This window comes from Ictalurus punctatus, chromosome 18 (assembly GCF_001660625.3).
Source record: "Ictalurus punctatus breed USDA103 chromosome 18, Coco_2.0, whole genome shotgun sequence".
Lineage (NCBI taxonomy): Eukaryota > Metazoa > Chordata > Actinopteri > Siluriformes > Ictaluridae > Ictalurus > Ictalurus punctatus.
Window position 1 is genome coordinate 3,092,579 of NC_030433.2, and position 21,145 is coordinate 3,113,723.

General features: G+C 40.8%; 1 protein-coding gene across 6 annotated transcripts in view; it reads right to left on the minus strand.

Moving 5' to 3' along the window:
- Nucleotides 1-7,267: 7,267 nt before the first annotated feature.
- nsmfa (NMDA receptor synaptonuclear signaling and neuronal migration factor a) overlaps nucleotides 7,268-21,145 on the minus strand; it is a 39,930-nt gene continuing 26,052 nt past the window's right edge. For all 6 annotated transcript variants that reach the window (XM_053687941.1, XM_053687940.1, XM_053687939.1 and 3 more), the window contains 8 exons: nucleotides 20,287-20,414; nucleotides 19,268-19,351; nucleotides 18,034-18,067; nucleotides 17,575-17,645; nucleotides 17,317-17,396; nucleotides 17,115-17,217; nucleotides 14,040-14,115; nucleotides 7,268-12,649 (listed from right to left, as the gene is read on the minus strand). In XM_053687941.1, the coding sequence (XP_053543916.1) occupies nucleotides 12,552-12,649; nucleotides 14,040-14,115; nucleotides 17,115-17,217; nucleotides 17,317-17,396; nucleotides 17,575-17,645; nucleotides 18,034-18,067; nucleotides 19,268-19,351; nucleotides 20,287-20,414 (674 nt within the window). In that variant the 3' untranslated portion in view covers nucleotides 7,268-12,551. The remainder of the gene's footprint in view (nucleotides 12,650-14,039; nucleotides 14,116-17,114; nucleotides 17,218-17,316; nucleotides 17,397-17,574; nucleotides 17,646-18,033; nucleotides 18,068-19,267; nucleotides 19,352-20,286; nucleotides 20,415-21,145) is intronic.

Below are 21,145 nucleotides of genomic sequence, written 5' to 3' on the forward strand. Positions count from 1 at the left end.
CCCAATTCAATCCAAATTAAGTCTCTGGACCATCTGTAGAGCCATTTATGTCTATCCTTTACCTGTTAGAGGTCTTCTTCTTCCAACATTTCTTAAATGAACTGTAATATGACACCAACTTTACCTGGGAATAACATTCTACCATTTCAAAAGTCCAGACCAAATTAATTCTTCCAAATATTCTTCCTTTAGGCTAGCAAATTGCACTGTTCATTGCTTTGTCTTCACATAAAGAGATTATTTGTATAACTTTTCCATAAATGTTACTTTGTAGTCTATTGTATTAGACAGAATGTACATTTCACAGAACTATAATTACTACAGTTATGCAGTCAGTGTGCTTACTGGCTAAGAAAGAACACAGCGGTCTTATTCATTAATTTATTTATTTATTTATTTATTTATTTACATTTTCTTCAATCTAAGACCTAGAAAATTGTATGAATTTGTAATCAAGTCCACACTTCTACAGTATCCTGGTAGAAATCCTGGTCTAGTGGCACATTCAGATTACTGAATTAGCAGGGATCTGAGCTGATGATCGATTGTACTCTAGACCTTATTGCATAAAATGCATTACTATCATTATTTGTACATTATAATTAGATGATGCCTTAGATCCCTGGTTCTATTAAAGTTACTGCTCAGGTGTCACCTATCCAGCCATAGCTTCACTATGAGTTCACAGTGTTAGATGTTCATCATCTAATTATAATGTACTCAAAACATGCATACTCCTATATTGTATGCCTTGTCACATGTCTATGATTTATGTAAGTTAACAATGAGCTAAAGTGGTGAATGATACAGTATTTGTACAGTGAGTACAATTTTGGGGCAGGAGCTTCAATTCCAAAAACACTCAACTGGGTAGAAACAGGCACTAAAGAGACATTACTACATTTATGGCATGAATATATTTAGATCTATGGGAAAGACATCAGTATCTTTTGAAAGAATGGTTTTCCATCATTTTAGTATGGTCCCAGTGATCACTGCCAAGGCACCTTGAAGCTGTTCTGGTGGCTCATGGTGGCCCAGCACTTAAATTCTTAACCCATTCATTCAAAGATACGTACAATTTAACTGGACAAAGAGTAGTATACACATTATCAGATACATCATCTTGTTTACTCAGCTCAAGTGTGAGTCTAGTTGCGTGTAAGTGTGGAAGTTTTCATTCCAAGTTTCCTTACAATTTAGGATGTTTTTCCTTTGAATAACCTTAAAATCAATACACAGTGTAGAAAGAAGTTGCGTGTGGTTTTCAGTGTCGTTGTATGTGCCACATCTCTACAGGTGTGTTTACTTGCATTGCCCACAAGGTGGCAGTGCAGCAGCTTTTATCAGCTCAAACACTAACGTACACAGATGTAGTGTACACTTTAATGTGGTAATTTAGGCTGAAGAGAAAGCACAAAACGTTGGCATTTCAAATCTTTTAAAAGTTTTCTTGACTTCTTTTTTCTTGACTTGATTTTCAAACCCACCGACAAAGACTGAATTGACGAAATCTTCCCATTACTTCAAACGATCGGCCAAAATGATGTCTTCAATGATCCGCAGTGCAAAATTAAAGAGGCAAACACTTGGGTGATTGACTAAATTTGGGGTAAGAGGGAAACAATGTAAGTGTAATTATTGGCCAAACTATTCCTCTGAGAGAGAGACAGAGAGATCTATGAATAGTTAAATGTTTGTCTAGTAACTTAAAGATGACGAAAGCACACGTCCAGTCATCCTGGATTACTTGCTACTGGGGATGGATGAGTAAATCCTGAGCCCTGGACATGAGCCTATGATAGGAGGCTATGCAGCGGACCCCCTCGCCATCTCGCTAACCATGAACCAATGTAGAGAGCCTAAATCAGACATTAAACATCCAATAAGAGTATTTGAGTGTCCTCTGTGTTATGCTTAAGACAAGTCTTATCTTAGGCAGCTGGCGTCTTTCTTACTTGTACTTACTTACTGCCTGCAAACTCATTCACCAAATGGCCAAAGTCTAGCTTTTTAACAAGCTCTGACTCAGTGGTGAGCAGAGACAGCACTTTGATCCACTCGTCTACTGTAACTCAAGTTCAAAACATTTAGGATCTAATTGACCGCTCACTAGTAACAAAATCAGATCCACACATCAACATACACATACTGCTGAATAATTTCAGATTCTGTGACAGGTGTTTTTGACTTAATGATCAATCAGTCTATAATTAATTTAAATTGCATGCTTGTCAAGGACCTCCTAGTGAATAGAGCCCTAATGGGACCAGTCAGTAATCTGCCCCTGCTTGCTTGCTTGCTAACAAGGATGCAGTGATCCGACACAGAAACGCTGAATCAGTGTCAGTTTGGCAGATTTTCAGATATGATCCTCTTTTTTTTTTTTCTGTGTGCGAATCGTGTGAATATTCTCTTTATATAAAGGCTTTGTTAGAATAATTATTTTTCCTACCAAGCTCATCAAGGAAAGAAAAATGACAAATGGGGCAATTTCAGAGCAACTCACTTGAAACAGGTATGCTTAAAGTAAAAAAAAAAAAAAATTACCAGTTAAAAGTAATTAGAAAGCAATTAGAAAATCTCAAACATTCATTTCTCAGTTTAATAAGTCAAGTAATAAGGACAGCTTGTAGCTGTCAGCTACACTAAACTCAACACAGTAGCGAATCTTCCCAGAAGTGGCCGACCTTCCAAAATTCCTCCAAGAGCACAGCGACTACTCATCCAGGAAGTCACAAAAGAGCCAAGGACGACATCAAAGGACGTCTCTCGCTTCAATAAAGGTCACTGTTCATGATGCCACTATCAGAAAGACACTGGGGAGAAAAATGGCATCCATGGAAGAGTGGTGAGATGAAAACCACTGCTTACTCAGAAGAACATAAAGGCTCATCTGAATTTTGCTAAAACATAGCTTCATGATCCTCAAACATTTTGGGAGAATGTTCTGTGGACTGATGAGTTGAAAGTGGAACTATTTGAAAGACAGGGATCCCGTTAAATCTGGTGTAAACCAGACACAGAATTCCACAAAAAAAACAAACATCATACCTACAGTCAAGCATGGTGGTGGAAGTGTGACGATGTGGGGATGTTTTGCTGCAACTTGCAATAATTGAGGCGAACATGAATTCTGCTCTCTAAATCCTAAAAGAGAATGTCCAGTCTGCGGTCCATAAATCGAAACTCAAGCACAACTGGATTGTGCAACAAGACAATGATTCAAAGCATAGGAATAAATCCTAGTCCTAGAAGTAAGTGAAAGACTGATCTCCTGTTATCGGAAGCATTTGCTAGCAGTTTTTGCAGCTAAAGGTGGGACGAACAGATTTGAAGTTTTTCACATTGATGATAGGTGTTGGATAACTTTCCTTGCTTCAGTAGAATACGCAAATGAATAAAAAACGGTATTGTGTGTTTACTCGGGTTGCCTTTCTTGTATGTTGTATTTTCTTTGAAGATCTAAAACTATTTAGTATGAGACATACACAAAAAACGGAAGAAATCAGGCGTTTTTCACAGCAGTGTACGTAAACCTAGATTTACAGTTCCTAGTTGAGCTCATCTTCAGCTAAACAGGGATGGAGATGCAGGACAGTTGCAATGTTCGGGGAAGAACAGCGAACACTGCAGGGAAACAGTGACCGTGACAAGACTCAGAGATAAAACCTGGACCGTGACCGTCTGTCAGAGTCCGCTGTCTGTCTTCTAGCAGTAACTGGGTGGGCTAGGCCGTTGATTTACCATCACTACGCCGAATGTTCCCGGGTGGCTGGTTCAGTGTCTCCTCAGAGTGTGAAGGGTTCAGGATAGGGAAGGCGCACTCTCTTTCATCTGCTCCTCCTCTTCTATTCACTGCTCCTGGACTGTGATCTCTGTGAAACCCAGCAGCTGTCGCACTGCACATCAAAAACCAACCCGAAATGCTTTTGATGTGGCATAATACACATATTTAGAACACTAATGAAGTTCTTCAGCTCATTATCTTTAATGACCCCTGGCTCAAGGACGTTTTAATTTATGCTCGAAATAAGCTCAATTTCAATTAGGCGTGCAAATCTGGTGAACATGCAAAGCCCTCAGTGCTGCTGCGGAAAGGACTTCAAATATGTTTTCTTGTTTTGTTTTTTTAATTTAAGTGGTCTGTTCATTGTAGTTCTACTTTTTTAGTATAACACTCACCCAAGAATATTCCCAGCACGAAACAAGCTCATCTGTGGAGAATCATCACTAATTGACGTTAGCGCTCAGTGCACTGAACCCCTTACTGTGCTTGGCTGGATAACTCATTGAGGCTTGTTTATGGAAAGAAAAAAAACCCCCAAAAAAACAAAGTTTGCTGCAGGCCTTAGCATCACACAGTGGTTAATTCCCCAATTCATATTCAGCTGTTTGCTGTGGTTATACACATGCTCAGAAGGAGGGCTTAAATAATAAAGAAAAGAGAAAAAGCAAGAAAAAAAAAAAAAACCCTAATGTTTATACACTGCATCAGTTTATACATCGTAATGTATAAACGTAATTATCACGGAAAATAGTTTTACTGAACCTTACTAAAAATGGAAGGTTACGTACTCTGGAAATTGTAGTTCTACGAGTAGAGGATTGCAAGGGCAATGGACAAGTGTCATGCCATATTTTAGTTTCTGCCCAAAATACAGTGCACAAATGCTGGGTTTGGCAACACAGTGACATCATTGAGCTCCAGTCCTCTGGACGTTTATTAATCTGGCCCAACTGTTTTATCACTATGTTCAGATCGCACCGCTGGACCATGGTTTTGCATGGAGTTCACAGACGTTTCACATCAACAAAACGGGTCGCACTGTTTTTTTCAAGGCATCATTACGTCATTTGCAGGAACAACGGAAGCAGAAAAGCACATAATTGTAGATTTGGCCAACTGTGCACCACATTCTAGCTCAAAGCGTTTGTCTCTGTCCATGAAACACATTGAACAGCGAGTTGTCCGTGCGCTCATAAACAGGTCAACCTTCACTCTGCCTCCATCTGCTACAACCCCTGGCAAAAATGATGCAATCACTACACTTAAAGGATGTGCACCCGTTTTTTTTTTTTGTTTTTTTACTGTGTAGCAAATTACAGATATGACGCAAAACATTTTTTCGTTTAATAGCTGACCATTCTGGCTTTGTGAAACATATTTCAAACAAATGAAATTATTTTAATTATTGGCTTTTTTTTTTTTTTTCCAGATCAAGTAGAGGAAAAAAAAATATGATGGAATCACTCAATGTTGATCTGGGAAACTATTCCATTAATTAAAACAATTGAATTAAATTTGTTTGAGGTATGTTTCAGGAAGCCAGAATGCACAGCTACTAATCAAAAAATTGTTTTGCGTCATATCTGTGCGTCATATCATATCATATGATTTGTTTCTTTGCTACGAAGGAAAAAACCCGGGTGATTCCATCATTTCTGACAGGGGTTGTACTACCCCTTGTGAATTTGCTAATCCCCAGACACAGATCTGCTTCGAGACAACACATCCGTCGTCCGATTGCACGAGCTGATACGTAGGCGGAGAGAGAAGCTGTACGTCTAACATTCTAGCGCTTGCCTATCTCAGTTTTGTTTGCAATTTTGTGCCGTGTTGCTATTTGATATTGAACACCGTTGAGGTGTGGCTGTTCTGCACTTATGACACCATTAGTTCCAGAAAATGCTGCAAAACCAGCAACAGAGCTTGCATTCAGATCAAATTTTGGTGAATCATGCCCTGGGTGTGGGCACTCCATCGATCCACTGATGCAATTTCTGAAACCCAACTTGCAGGAATTGTGTGATGGCAGACAGGAATGCCTAAAGGTAGCCTGCTGAATCAAAACTCGGTTGTGTTTTGGACAGAAACACGAGTTTGCACCCTGTGGGCCTGTGTGCCAAAGACTTGTCCAGGTACTACTGGCAGATGGCATTATAAGGCTCTGGCAATGGAGTTCAAACCAGGCAAACTTTCCTTCTCATTTGCATTAACAGACGCTCACATTTCTTGGACGGCTGCCTGTGGAATTATCGTACCCACTGCATCTCCAGTGATGGGAATTATCTCATGAAACGCCAGAATCAACTGTGCCACCATAGATACGGATACATTTATCAGAGTAAATGTCATAGATCTTACAAACAAGCTTGTTTATTTTTGTGTCTATACGACGTAGGGATTTCAGCGTACAAATCTCATCAACCTGTATAACAACAGAGGTCACCGGTATCTCTGTTGGAAGTATTAAAGTCAACCTTAGCGTTCGCAACTGCATCTGCCATTGAAGCCAGCATGTTCTTTCACCAGTTTGCATCTTTACAGTGCTCGTGAATGTGCAAAAGGGCTCTTAAATGAAACGGGTACATTCTGGACTAGCCTAGTTATTGCACGGGCAGATGCAAAGCGGATTGTTTTTCGACGTCTAATCGGTTGCAGAATCAAGCTTTCGTTTGGGTAAAGCAATCTTAATTCCAGCCTGTAACGCATGCACTGCGACTGCTGAGCTGTACTCCTGCAGTATGTTCTGGACATCAGGAATGCTCAGATGGTAGTCTATAAACAGTTAGGATTCATTACTCAAATTCAGACCGTTAGAAGCAGCCAGAGAGAGTACATAAGGGTTTCTCTCCACGTGCGAGATGGGTGTACTTGGCTCCTCCGAGTTCTTACTCATTGTTGCAAACAGCTTGTGAATTTGGCTGCCAATTGATCTATTCTGTAGGTGATCACGCTCCTTTCTACTGGCTGAGCAGCCAAGCCTTCTGCCTGATTCTGCTGCAGTGATGTAACAATGGAGCTTTCCTTTTCTGAGGGTGAAACAGCCATGTTCGATCTTCACTTCACTCCCTGCTGTAACCATGCCGTGTCAGAGGAAGTGTAATGAATGTCGTCAGTATTATTCTCCTAGTCTGTGAGAAATGGTTCATTTACTGCTATCTGCATTATGCTGCTGGGTCTGTAATAGGGCAAGGTGTTGAAGTCCTAAACATTTTGGGCATCGATCAGGTTTATCTCCATTAGTCACCTCCATCCAGGCCTGGCAAAAATAAATTACTAGCCATCCTGACCCGAAAGGTCGCTCGACAATAGGTCACATGTTGGCCAAAAAAAAAAGAAGAAGAAGTAAAAAGTAAGAAAAAAAAAACTAGAACCAGGTATGCCGTAACACTCTCATTTGATGGTGCAAGTTTAACAATAAACGTGCAATATATAATGCCCAGTGAAATATAAGAACGAGTCATTCAGATTTTATTGGAACAAAATGTTTTATTAGAAAAAAGTGTTAGAAACATTATGCACCTGTCCAGTGCCAGTGTGGTAGAATGTCTGACATTCAAAATGACATTAGTACTGCAAATGTAATCTTCACACTTGAGTTTAATCCCCAGTACAATGATACAGTTATACAATGAACAAATATGCTACAATTATGTGTTTCAAATGAGATCAGCAACACCATCAGAAATATTTATTTAATATCTACAACATCTAGCCCATATATATATATATATTAAAAAAATAAATAATAATAATAATAAAAAAATAAATAAAAATAAAAACATAAAACACGGAACATTGCTGGGAATGTTAAAAATAAACTATTCTCCATGTCCCTCCTTTCAAGAAGCTCAGAAATGTAACTTATTCGTTACTGAATATGCATCCTGGTCTCTGCAATCAGAACGGTGTTAAAATAACAAATAAATAAATAAATAGATAAATAAATAAATAACCCCCCCCCCAAAAAAACAGCCTAATCTCGTGTCAGAAGAGGCCCGGTAAAAAAGCTCGGCGCAGTCTGCACTCTGCAAACCATCAATCATCTCTTAATAAACTCAATCAGCAGTGGGCCAGCTGTGCTGCTGTTAATCTGCCTCCACACATGGCCAGATCCCTAGCACACAAAAACATGCATGACCCAGGATGAAAAGCACCATGGAAAGAGAACTGGAGCTGAGGGAGTGGGAACGGCACCTGGTTCGAGTCCAGTAGCGTATCTGGACTGAGATCTCAAGAGAACACGGACTTACAAAGACTAACACAAATGAACGTATTAAAGTGATTTAATAGAATAAAGAAAGCCTGTATACCCCTGCTCATTTGTGCAATTATCCAATCAACAGCATGTGGCAGCGACACAATGCATAAGATCAGGCAGATACAGGTCAAGAGCTTGTGGTGATGTTCATATCAAACGCTCTGGAAATCCTGACTGTGCCATGGGTGTTGGTGCCAGTTGGTGCATTTACCTACACAACAGTCGGAAGATTTTTTTTTCTTTTCTTATTTTCCTCTCATCAACAAGGAGTTTCTGCCTGCAGAACTAACACTTACTGGCTGTTGTCTGTTTTTCACACCATTCTGTGTAAACTCTATTGACTGTTGTATGTGAAAATTCCAGGAGATCAGTAGTTTATGAAATACTCAAACCAGCCCATCAGACAATAAGTCACCGAGATCACATTTTCCCCCCTCGTGCGAACGCTTGACGTGAACATTGACAGAAGCTCTTGACCTGTATCTGCATGATTGTATGCACGGTGGTGCTGCCACGTGATTGGCTGACTCAATAATTGCCTAAATATATATTTTCCCCTGTCGATCCCTGGATAAAATTCTTCTATTTAACGTCTGTATAGGGTATCCGTAAGACTCACACGTGGAACGTATGCCGTACAACGTACAAAGAATCAGTCAAATGAAATAGCATCAAGTCTGAAATGCATAATACGGTCTACTAATCGAACGTCTGCTGTCAAAAAGCAGCCAAGTAGTTCCCAGGATGCTTTATAAATAAAGTTGATTCTTTATGTCTATATTAATATTCATTGTGATGTGAGAATCTGAGCCAAAACTACAACGATACACCGTTCAAATGAATCATTTTTATTATGATTTTGACTGGACATTACGGTACAAACTTCATATGGTGTAAAAAAATAATAGCTCCTGTATGCACTTCATACATACTGTACGATGAGTGCAGTCTTAGAGACAAACCCAAACATCTAATTCAGATACAGCAACTGAACAGAATTAACCCAAAATGGTTTGATAAATAAATAAATAAATAAATAAATAAATAAATAAATAGTCTCGCATTTTTCATATTGCTACAACTGAATCAACTGACCTGCTTGCAAATTCAGCTGCAGCGTGTGTGGCGATTAGTTTAGGCAACGTACAACGGGGTCCAAAAGTCTGATACCATATTTAAATTTGGGAAAGTTTTTCTTTATTATTATTTAAAACTGGAAATAAACAAAGCGAAGCACGCGCTCGGATGACGCTCCGATGTGTTCGATCTAACACGGATCATGAGGTTTTTCAAGAAACTCGTGGAATCCATGTCAAGTGGGGGAAGAGTCGAAGAAGATACTAAATGATAAGAAATTCATTTGATATTTCTAAGATTCAACATTTATTTTCCAAGTTCCATCCATCTTCTATATCGCTTTATCCTTTTCAGGGTCACGGGGAAACCTGGAGGCTATCCCAGGGAGCATCGGGCACAAGGCGGGGTACACCCTGGACAGGGTGCCAGTCCATCGCAGGGCACAATCACACACCCATTCATACACTACGGACACGCCTACCATGCATGTCTTTGGACTGGGAACCGGAATACCCGGAGGAAACCCCCGCAGCACGGGGAGAACATGCGAACTCCGCACACACAGGGCCACGGTGGGAATCGAACCCCCGACCCTGGAGGTGTGAGGTCGAACCACTCAACAACCGTGTGCCCACTATTTTCCAAGTTATTCCTAATAGAATTTGTAATGGGGGGAAAAAAAAAACGTATTAGATTAGAAAAGAATAGAAAATAAAAGCATTGTTCACTAGTGGTCTCCGACTTTTGGACGACACTGTAGCTGTACAGAAATCGGTGCAGAATCAAACTGGACTCTATTCCATCTGTTCGTTTTCGAGGTCTCCAGACTGCACACCAACATTTATACAACCAAATGTTCCTAACAGTATGATAGTGGCTGAATACACACTCAATTTCCCACCTCTCTCAGCATGTCACTGTGACATACTCCAGCCATACAGACACCAACCAGAACTCGCAGATGGCTTCAAAATGGCTCAAATTGCCGCAAAATCAGGCCAATTCATTAACGTGTCCCAACTGGCACACACACACAGGTTAGGAATGGAGTACTATATTTATTTAGCTAATCTAACTGAAATTTCTCAGTTAGCCAGGAGGAACAGAGCAACCAGCAGCAATTATAAAACACACTTCACTATTGTTAGCTAATGCACACTTTGGGTAACAGTAGCCATGTTAGCTTTTGCATCAGACCTCCTTTTCACTAGCTAATTTTTAGCGACCGACACTCGGTGAGAATCAGCAACTCCTCACACGTGCATCCCGTCGTCTATTCCATCTGAACACTTCCTACCAAAGAAAATCACCGAATCCATATCCTCTTAAAGCTGGCCTTACACTGTACTGCTTGCTGCCGTAGACCAAAAATTGCACACTGTAAAAGAATTCTTTGGTCGCGATTTGAGATCAGCCTTATAATGCACAAGGTGATGTGCTCATCTGTGGACGATTTAGCGCCAGTGCCACCGACAACAGATGATGTTTCGGCAGTATCGAAAATCTTACTTACCCTCATCTAAAAGCCACCAGTAGAATTACGGCATAGGATTACGCCGAAGTTACAGGACAGCTACAAATACCGTAGTGCCATTGGAGAAACAAACAAAACAAAAAAACGTGTTTAACTTTAAGATTACTATAAAGAACGTTTCTGTTTATGCGGACCCCATTTTCCACACAAACCCGGATTGATGTCGTAAGCAGAACATAGTCATTTTTGGCCCAAATCTGCGGTAATTCGGAAGCGTTTGCTTGATTTCGCGTTCATTTCTGCAATCGCTAAATCACGAAATCCTGGAGAATACGTGTTATCACACGGTCTCTGATAGAATTCAGCCAAGATTTTACTGGGATCCTCTCAGTGTGACGAGAAATCTTCAAAGCCCACCGAAATCGCACTGTGTAAAACCAGCTTTACAGGGTGTAAAGAAAATTTTGGGCCCAGATATGAGCTTCCTCGAAACCATATCACAGAAGAGGTGGGAGAGAGAGAGAGAGAGAGAGAGAGAGAGAGAGAGAGAGAGAGAGAGAGAGAGTAAGGCTTGTAAATGCTTTTGTTCACAGGCAGTATGCAGGGCTCGAAACATTACACACTCCTCCTATAAAGTCCCTGACTTTGTTTGTGAAAATGTTTTTGAAGGGACCAGAAAGTCAGACGTCAACGTCTGGAACTTCATAAAGTAATCACCTGCTCCCCTCTCTCTCTCTCTCTCTCTCTCGCGCGCTCTCTCTCTTTCTCCACAAGTGACAAACTTTGCTGACTCAAGGACTTCTGATCCAATGGCTGACGTAAGACATCGCATGATATATGACAGGCTTGAATATTTTTTCACAAAAATAGATTTTAGTGCATTCAGCATTTGTGCCCCACTGAAGCAATGCAGCAACGCAGTATAAATCGCTGACACTTCACTAGTGCAGTGCCATTTCCCATACTGCAGTAAGCTGACCTCCGGAAATGAAATTCTACTAATGGTTACTGCTAATACAATGTCTTAAGCCAGGAGCTCGAAAACCGCCTATTATATCCCGATGGAGGCCCGAAAGATGAACTAGTCTACACTGTAACAAAGATTTCAGAACTCGACTACAATGTGGCAAACATATTCAACGATTGGCTAGAAGAATTCTCCGGCATCTTCTCTAGTGACTATCGATAATGTATAAGTCAGCAGAGTATACAGTCTTCACACAAGATACTTAACAAGGACTCCCGATCACATCTGGACAGAGGTTTTAATGGACATACTCCTTAAATGGCTAAAACCTGAGGTATTCAAAGGACGTCATTAAAAAGACCACAACGATAAACATCATTATATAAATAATGGACCACTGACATTTGGATTATTTGCATGACTATGGCTACATAATATATTATAACAAGATGTATGCACATCCATATATTACTAGTATGATTTCCTCTCATGTCTCAATTGTATTTTCGAAGAGAAAAAAAAAAAAGTTCGAAAAATAGCCTGGCATTAGACATAAGACTTTTTTATTATATTTTATATATATACTGTATATATATATAAATAAAAGCACAATACTCTTTGAGAGAGAGCCTTGGTGAAATAGATATGTGACATAGAAAACACTGAACAGTCAGCCTCCATTCTTCTACACTGCCACCAAGGAGAGATTTCACTTTGCTTACTCCGACATGAAATGCTGTCCTTGGCACATGTCCCCTCTCGTCTCCGTCTTCAACCCTGAACCCTTCTGCCACGCTTGTGACTCAGGGTCTCGAGTGAAGGGTCGGAATACATAATAACTGACTCTGAGATACCAGTGGCACCATGTCTAGTTCCTGTTATCTTTAATGAGAGCTGGTGGGATGTGTCGTTTCACAGGGGAGGGAGGGGCGGGGGGGATGGGGGAGTTCTGTCTGCTAGGACCCATGCTCTCAGGGTCTCTGGGTCACAACAGATCTTCGTAGTCCAAGAGCTTCGAGTGCTGCCTCGTCTTCCACAATCGGTAGAGGCGGAAGTCAAAATACATTTCAATCATTTCCTTTCCTGTGACAGAGAGAGCGAAACATGGGACTGATACATGGTGTAATCCTCTGATTAATAAACATGACCACACTCTTACTAGGTCTGCAGAGAGAGAAGATGAGAAAAACAGATGACTTAAACAAGCACTGCGTAACAGGATTTCAGCCTTATGGGTAATCTTAGACTAGAGTGTATTTGTACGATCATGAGAATATGCTTTTCGACACTGGAACACACTGAAAAACAAGTCCCAGACGCTGAACTGCCAGTATTGATCGCATGGTCAGTGGATTCTTGGTCTAACAGTTCCTCAACCTCAACTACATCACTCGATTTCATAATTTCCTTTAACTAGTTATCATTTTTATTTGTGCATGCTTGTGGAAAAATGAACTAATTTAGTTGGTTCTAATTCCTTAACATAGGGAACATTTCAATCAGCTCCCTAGTTCAGTAGTCAGAGCTCTGAACAGTCTGATGACTCGGCCATTCAGATTGATGTCTCGATCACGAAATCCTTCCGCTGCAACGGAACGTTTGCTGCCTACAAAAATCCCACAATGCACCCCGAAAACCAAGGAGCGTCGATGCTCACGATGTTCCCTTAAGGGAAATGACGTCATAGTTTCCGAAGCCTCTCAGCTTGAAAAATAAATAAATAAATAAATAAATAAATGGTGGAGGAACTCTCGGCCAGCTTTGTTTACAAAATGTAATTAGCCTGTTATCGTTGCTGTAGCTCTCAAATGACTCCTTACGTTCACGATTTTTAACTTTATTCGACGTTCTGTATACGGTTTGTTTCAAGTGTTTAATGATTTTAAAAAGATCCACTAGCTGGACTACGATCCTGCTTGAAGTACCGTGACAGAAATGCGCGTGATTAAGCGGATAAATTTCTACGACGTATAATGTCAGAACGATATCGGTCCTGCCTGCTGCTGATAAATGCCAGTGGTGACGTTTTACAATGCGAGTACGCCGGAAATCGAGTCAGCAGTGTCCCGATGCGTGGTGAGCCAGAGTCATTACCGTTGCCCGAGATTCACGACCTAGGGAGCTAGGGAGCTGATCGAGACGCACCTATACTGTATATAAAAACCGTTAGCCTAATGGAACCACCACAGCCTGGACCCATGTTGTAGATGAATCGCACGGTGCTGCATGTGTTCTTTATTTGTTCCGTGAGCTTCATATCTGGATTTCTTATCCACGTCGTAACCAGTCGTCACTGTTTATCACAGAATCGCTCAAGCCTAACATACGACATACATAATATAATAGGCAATTTCTGAGTATTTAAAAAGGTGCACAAGTGGTAATCGGGGAGAGAGAAAAGCGTGTGTGTGTGTGTGTGTGTGTGTGTGTGTGTGTGTGTGTGTGTGTGTGTGTGTGTGTGTGTGTTCCTCACCCTGTGCAGATAACTCCAGCGGTGACTCAAAGGTGACTGAATAAGGCCTCATCAGGTTCTTCAGCTTCTGGAACAGCTGTTGGCAGACGATAAGCAGAGACACCAATTAATCCTGCCTCCCTCTCAACCAGTCCTTCTCACCCCTCTCTCTCTCTCGCTCCCCCCCCCTCGAAGCCATATACAAAATGGCTAACTCTGCCAGAATAACAACATGTTCTTTACAGCCACAAGCATCTTGTTCAATCGTCTCAAACGGCTGTCTGGTAGGGCAAGCTGAAGAAACCTTCAAATGCACCAATTACCACGCTTTTACTCCGGCACGGCTTAGAGCCTAGACCAAATCCGGGAATGTCTGTCCGGCTTAGGATTTCCTAAAGTGTTTAGCACAATCTTCCTGCCTAACCCGTCACTGTCACTTAAACAAACGTACTCAATTTAGAGCAGAAGTTCTAGCGCATTTCTTAGGACAGCTTTAGAAATGTTTGGTGGTGTATGATGATCTTCAGTTGCGGGTTAATTTCAAAGCCTCGTGCCGATCAAACCATAGGCGACAAGCGAGAATGGAAAATAAAATAATAATAACAAACCGGTGTTTTTACTCATCGATATCTGAGAAGACAACTGCTAGCTGCAAATCATCTGGAGCTCAAGCCAAATGGAGACCACCATTTCTCTGTCGGATTTCTACTTAAGTACGAAAAAAATGGCGAGTGAGAAAAGAAACTCTTGCTGTGTCCAGAAGCTAACTGCAGGCTAACCCTAGACCTGTCAATTTAAAAAATAAATAAAACATTAATTGCAATTCCATTAGCAATGTCCCCCACACAAACACTAACTTCTTACAGGAATAAAGAAAATACAACACCGACTAGCAAATTAGCACTAGAACCACTCAGAGTTTTGCTTTAAGAACCACATATTAGCCAGAAATGTTCACGCTAAGATGTATATAAATCAGCTTTACAGTGCCATTTCCCATGCTGCAGTTCTAGTGAGAAACGTCAACACTTCCTTGTGAAGAACAGACTACATTCACACATTTGTCAGTCACACTCGGATTACAGGAGGTCACATATGTAGTTAGTGACGTACAGAAAAGTTCATTGCTGCATTGGCTATTGGCACGACAGACGATTTCTACTTAAATGGTTTGGACACTGGACAAAATGCCCCAGGGTTAAAACCTCACCAGCTAACAAATAACCTCACGCAAAAAAAGATCAAACATTTCCATATCGCCAAAGTACTGGAAGTCTCTTAACACACATGGCTTCATTTTATAAAAGTGGACAAGTCTTAATCTGGGTGCGCTTTGATGTCATGAAGACACATGATGACACTTCAGTCTCCGGATTACGTAACCGACGAGGGACCGACTGTCTGACGGGCACAGGCAGGCAGGTGGCCGAGACAAAATGAGACAAAGTGACAGACAGACGGAGAGAGAGAGAGAGAGAAAAAGGAGGAGAGTGACATGGAGGACAGATGAACATGGCCATTTATTGCTACACCAGACCCCAGGGGCTATGAGTCATGATTTGAAGTGAGATAATGGATTATAGCTGAAAGGAAGAGAGGGATTGATGAACTGTCATTGTATTCATCTTTATTAAATCAGCAATTACAAAAGTTCAGAACAGGCACTGTTTAGCACTGTAAGCCTTAAAATGGATGTTTTGTCACAGTGTTCCAGTGCACTGTGTGTATTTTCTGTATTCCTGCAACCTTGGCGAGGCAGCCGAACAGAGATATAAGCGATGTGATGTGCACGAGTTATCGAAGTGCACATAAACCGCGCGTGCGTAGCATACCGAGAAAAAGGCAAGTGACCGTGACAAGTCTTTGTTTCAGACCTGCTAACGGGCTATCATTTAAAAAAAAAGTGTCAGCCGAGCAACGTTTGTTCCTTCCCCAGACGAGCCAGATAAACCGAACAGTACACGAATCTGGAATGAAAAACAGTTGCGTAGATGTTTCGAACCAATATAAACGGACAGCCACTGGAAGTCCTGCCCCTTTCGCTCATTAGCAACCGTTTGGCCGGTGCGCTCAACTTGACTCAACGTTCCCGCTTGAAAGATTCACCGATGTTGCCTTCCGACTTTCTGTCAAGGTAATCAGGGAATGTAAAATGTTTTTAGTTCGTTACGTCGAAATAAAATCTATCAACCTAGCTAACATTAGGCAAGGATACAGACGACTAGATATATAAAGGATGCAACAAAAAAAAAAAAGGTCAAAACCTGTACTTTTCTTTTCAGGCTGAAAAATGAGAAAAAAATTGGCTGAATTTGTTGATGGGTAGGAAAGATTAAATAGAAATGCAGCCAAGTGTCAAATTTTCCAAACAATTCTTCCAAGTAAGAAAATGATTAAAAACATTTGTTTCCTTTGCTCTCCTGTGCCTGGCAGCATCGACACGATCAAACAGTCAGAGCAGTCAATCTACGGGGAAAATGTCGGCCATTTCTCCGAGGGGACAAGCGATTTGTACGAGGCGACTATGCGTTATTCCTCTTCGGAGTTGGCAGTTTAGTCGTAGCTGATTCCCGCCTGTTGGTGAGTGACATGACGGTTATGAATGTAGGAGATTGAAGTAATGTCACAGGATGGCTGAACACCTGGTTCTGAGGAGCTTTGACTGGCATATTCTGTCTACACATAAGCTAGCAAACACCTTCAACTGACGAGTGTGATTCTGATCAACGAAGACACGAAGAATCCCAGCTTTAACATCCAGAGCGCAGGGCCAATATGCTCTACTGGATTGCTGCGGCATCACTGGGATTCAAACTCAGGAGCAAGCCTCAGCACAGACTTGGCTATAATCCCGGCTATTGATTAGCTAACTAGCTAAAGTGAGCGAGATGAGTTTTACCCAACGTTCTCCCAATTTATGATCAGTCAATTTCCCAAGTCTTATCTTATTACAGCTTTGTATAGACATTTAACACCAGTTACTGCAGCTTTTCTGCATCAATACACCACCACTCCTCCTATCGTCAGTGTACGAGCTTGTACTCTTTCCTTGGGGTCTGAACTGATTCGGCAATCGAACACGAGCATCAGGCCTACCTTTTCTCCATTAGGATTCCCCAGGACATAGCAGCCCATGACATGGATCAGGTTAGGCTCTGGGTTTACTTTACTCATAAATCTGCTTAGCCTTTTCCAAAACCTAGACACACAGACATACAAACAGAGTGAGGAGGGGGGAAAAAAAATCCTTGAGAACTGGCACTGCGTAATGGTGCGGACAAACATCGATTTTACTCACTGGCTCATGTCCTCCTCTTTTTCCACCTTGGCAAAAGTGGCCACTTTATTCTTCAGCAGGTACAAATGCCCTGGTCCACCCTTAAAGAGTTTAATTCATAAGAGAATTCAGCCTCATAGGCACACATATACAAAAGACTCACACAGCAAACAGTAATGCACTTTGCTTGTAAGATAATGTGACTGGACGTGGTACGATATGACACGTTGCTGAGTCACTACAGCGTTCTCCGAGTGGCCACATTTCATGTAAATTCACCTGACAGAAGATGAGCATGCGCCAGATCTTGCATCCTCTCCTATAGGAAGTCAGTCTTTTCTCAATCTCCTCTACAGGACATAGGCAACAACACGGATTAGCGCTAGCATGTACAGTCAAGATTTACAATTTTTTTTCCTCTCTCGATCATTTAGTTCGACATTAAAGTACCACCATACACCACGACAAATTCTCAGAACAACAAGCTACAGTTTATCATCATCGTTCTGAATCATCATTATTATACTGCAGTCCGAGTTCTTCATTTCAGGCCTCATGCAAGCCAGTGCTTATGATTACAATGCCATTCCAAATTTATATATATATATATATATATATATATATATATATATATATATATATATATAAAAACACCACAGCCAGAGAAAACAGCATAAACGAACAAACAAGTCTGACACAGCACATATACACAGACATCAACCACACATGACTACCTACCCAAAATATCATCGAATGTCGCATGCTCATGATCCTAGATGTAAAAATATTCATGTTGAGTGATTAATAAATGCAGAAAAACAAACAAACAACAAAGAATCATTTCTATAATACTGCACCATGTGTGGCGATACTTGTTCTGAGAGTTTCAAATGTGTTTGAAAAGGTCACGCTCTACAGCAGGGGTGTCCAATCTTATCCACAAAGGGCCGGTGTGGGTGCAGGTTTTCATTCCAATCAAGCAGGAGCCACACCTGTTTCCAGCGGTTTAATCAGTTGATCTTGGCTTCCAATAGACTCAGCTATGGCTTCTGATTGGTTGGGAATTAAAACCTGCATCCACACCTGGCCCTTTCCGGGTAAGATTGGATACATGATACCAGAGGTGGGAACAAGTCTTTGTTTCATAAAAAAAATAAAATAAAAAAAATTAAGTCTCAAATCTCGACACTGAGTCAAGACAGAAAAACCCCAAGTGAAGACCAAAGTAAAGACAGTCCAGAGGAAAGAAAAGACGCCAGTTTGTATAGATAGACCATTCCTAAGTCAAAACCCCACGTAAAAGACAGACAAGTCCTGGGTCATGTCACAAGTAAAGACAGACAAGTCGCAGGTCAAGAAGTAAGTAAAGACAGACAAGTCCCAAATAAAGACCCAAATAAAGACAGACAAGTCCCGGGTCAAGAAGTAAGTAAAGACAGACAAGTTTCAAGAAGAGTCCCAAGTAAAGAGAGACAAGACCCAAGTCAAGATCTAAGTCCTAAACTTTGAGCTGTTAACAATTGACCAAATTTCCTACAATTTCAATATGTAATTCCAGCAAAGTAGTCTAAATTAATAATTATTGTTGTTGTAGAATCTTATTTTTCCAGACAAAATATTCTGTCCATGGTAATACATGCAGCTACACATTAAATAAGATGCTTAATTTGTTACTGGACATAAAAAAATAAATAAATAAAAAAGTAGATTAGAATCAGCCATGATAGTGTAAAGGAACAAGAAATCATTTAACACTATAAACACTACAATTTTATGTAACAATTAAAAAAAAAAAAAAAAAAAATTATTATTAAAGACCGTTTAGCGTTTTATTATTGGGTCATGAGCAACTCGAGTCCAGGTCATGTGACTCAAACCCACACCTTTGGATGATAACTTGCTAGAACTGTGTACAATTTTAATGTCATTCCTTGTCCATGATAGTGTAGAGCTTTATGCAGTGTGGACTTACATAAAGTATGGGGATAATGGAAGGGTCATTTCTGCGAATAATATTGGGGACATACTCCGCCTTAGGAACTTTCGATGATATCAACTGGAAAGAAAGAAAATAAATAAATAAGAACTAAATTAGCCTGACAAAATGAAAGGACGTCACAGATGTAGTCCCTGTAAAGAAAGAGGTGATCTTCCGGTACAGGTGGAGTGATTGTGGAGGGATCAGAACACTTTCTAAATCATTTCAAAATCACATTCTAGTAGCTTCAATAAACATCAGCTCAGAAGAACGTTTCATGTCTCTTTGGCACTCCAGACTCTACATCAAACCAGGAAGCTCCGCCTCTTGCACTGGTATTAAGCCCGTGCGTGCGTTTTAGGGGCGTGGCTTTGGAGGGAACAGTAGAAAGACTTTTAAAACAGCTACCTACTACCAAAATTGAATTAATACACAAAATGTATCGTCATATATAAAGATAATCTAATTAGAGACTAGTATGACTAATATCTTTTCTACTCTTTTTGCCAGATCATTGTTTTTTTTATCGTTACTTGGTATTTTAGTGCTTTGTTCCGAAGTCAAGCTGTAAGCACGTGCTCAGACTTAACTGCATGTTCAACTGCATGTTCAATATAACCTTATGAAGCCCGAAACCGACGTCAAAATGTTTTATATGCGCAAATCGAAAAACCACGCTATGCTACTGCCGGCTCTCTTTTTGATTCGCGATTGATAAAGAGTGCACGAGTGCAAAACGTTTAGGAACACTTTTCTGTGTGTGGTGGGTCCTTTCGTATTGCAGCACAGTAGATCCAGACTATTCGTTTTTGTGCAAGCATGACGTATACATTAAATATGGTAATATTAAATAAAGATTGATGTAGAGGAATCCTGTTTTGACGAGATGTACACAGAGAAGATGACCAAAAACAAAAAACAAAAAAATGCTATCATGTCTAATTAATACACTCATAACATATGGCCTCGGCTAAGCCTCTCGATCGAATCTGAGGAAAGTTGGCAAAGCTCACCATGACTTTCGGAGGGATGAAGTCATCGCTTTCACAGGCCAGTCGCTCCATCTCTTTCTCCTCCTCCCAGCCCGTGTCGTCACAGCCTCCCTCATCTTGTGCAGCAGACGGCAGCTGCAGATCTCCACCTACAGCACAACACGACACGGCACAGCACAACGCACCGGACTCGGGTCAGTCCCAAACAGAGAGACGGTGGATGCAGAATAAGTTTTAAATACAGTAGACATCATGACATTAAAATAAATAAAAAAATAAATAAAAAAAAAAGAGAGAGATCAACAAGGAAATAGAATCCGTAAAGTTCTTTTGAAAGCACAGAAATACCTGGCAGCATAAGAAGGAAAGAAGAAAGAGAAACTAACACTCGGATAATAAGACCAAATTGACAATCAGACAGCTCCCTTTTCCCATAGACACAAATTCCCCATGTAACGTAGGCGGCACGAAGAGACAAAACGATAACAAACTACACGTATAGAATGTCACATGCTGACACGGATTTCTGCAGACCACACACACGCACACACACACACACACTCACACATGCACACACAAACTCTCTCTCTCAGAAGCCCTAGACACTCCAGCTGAGACAGATACTCACAGAGAGAGAGTGAGGAACACAAAATTGGAGACAGAACCCCACTCAGAAGAAGACAAACAGACAAGGTCAGAGTCAGCAGCAGCACAAGAAGAAGCACAGCACTCTGTGTGTGTGTGTGTGTGTGTGTGTGTGTGTGTGGGTGTGTATATATATATGTAATAAGTGGCTTGTTATGGCTGCTACAAGTGGGTGTGCTTTTACAAACATAAAGGTTAAGCTTTCAAATGATAAAAATGGTCGAAGCTGTCGCAC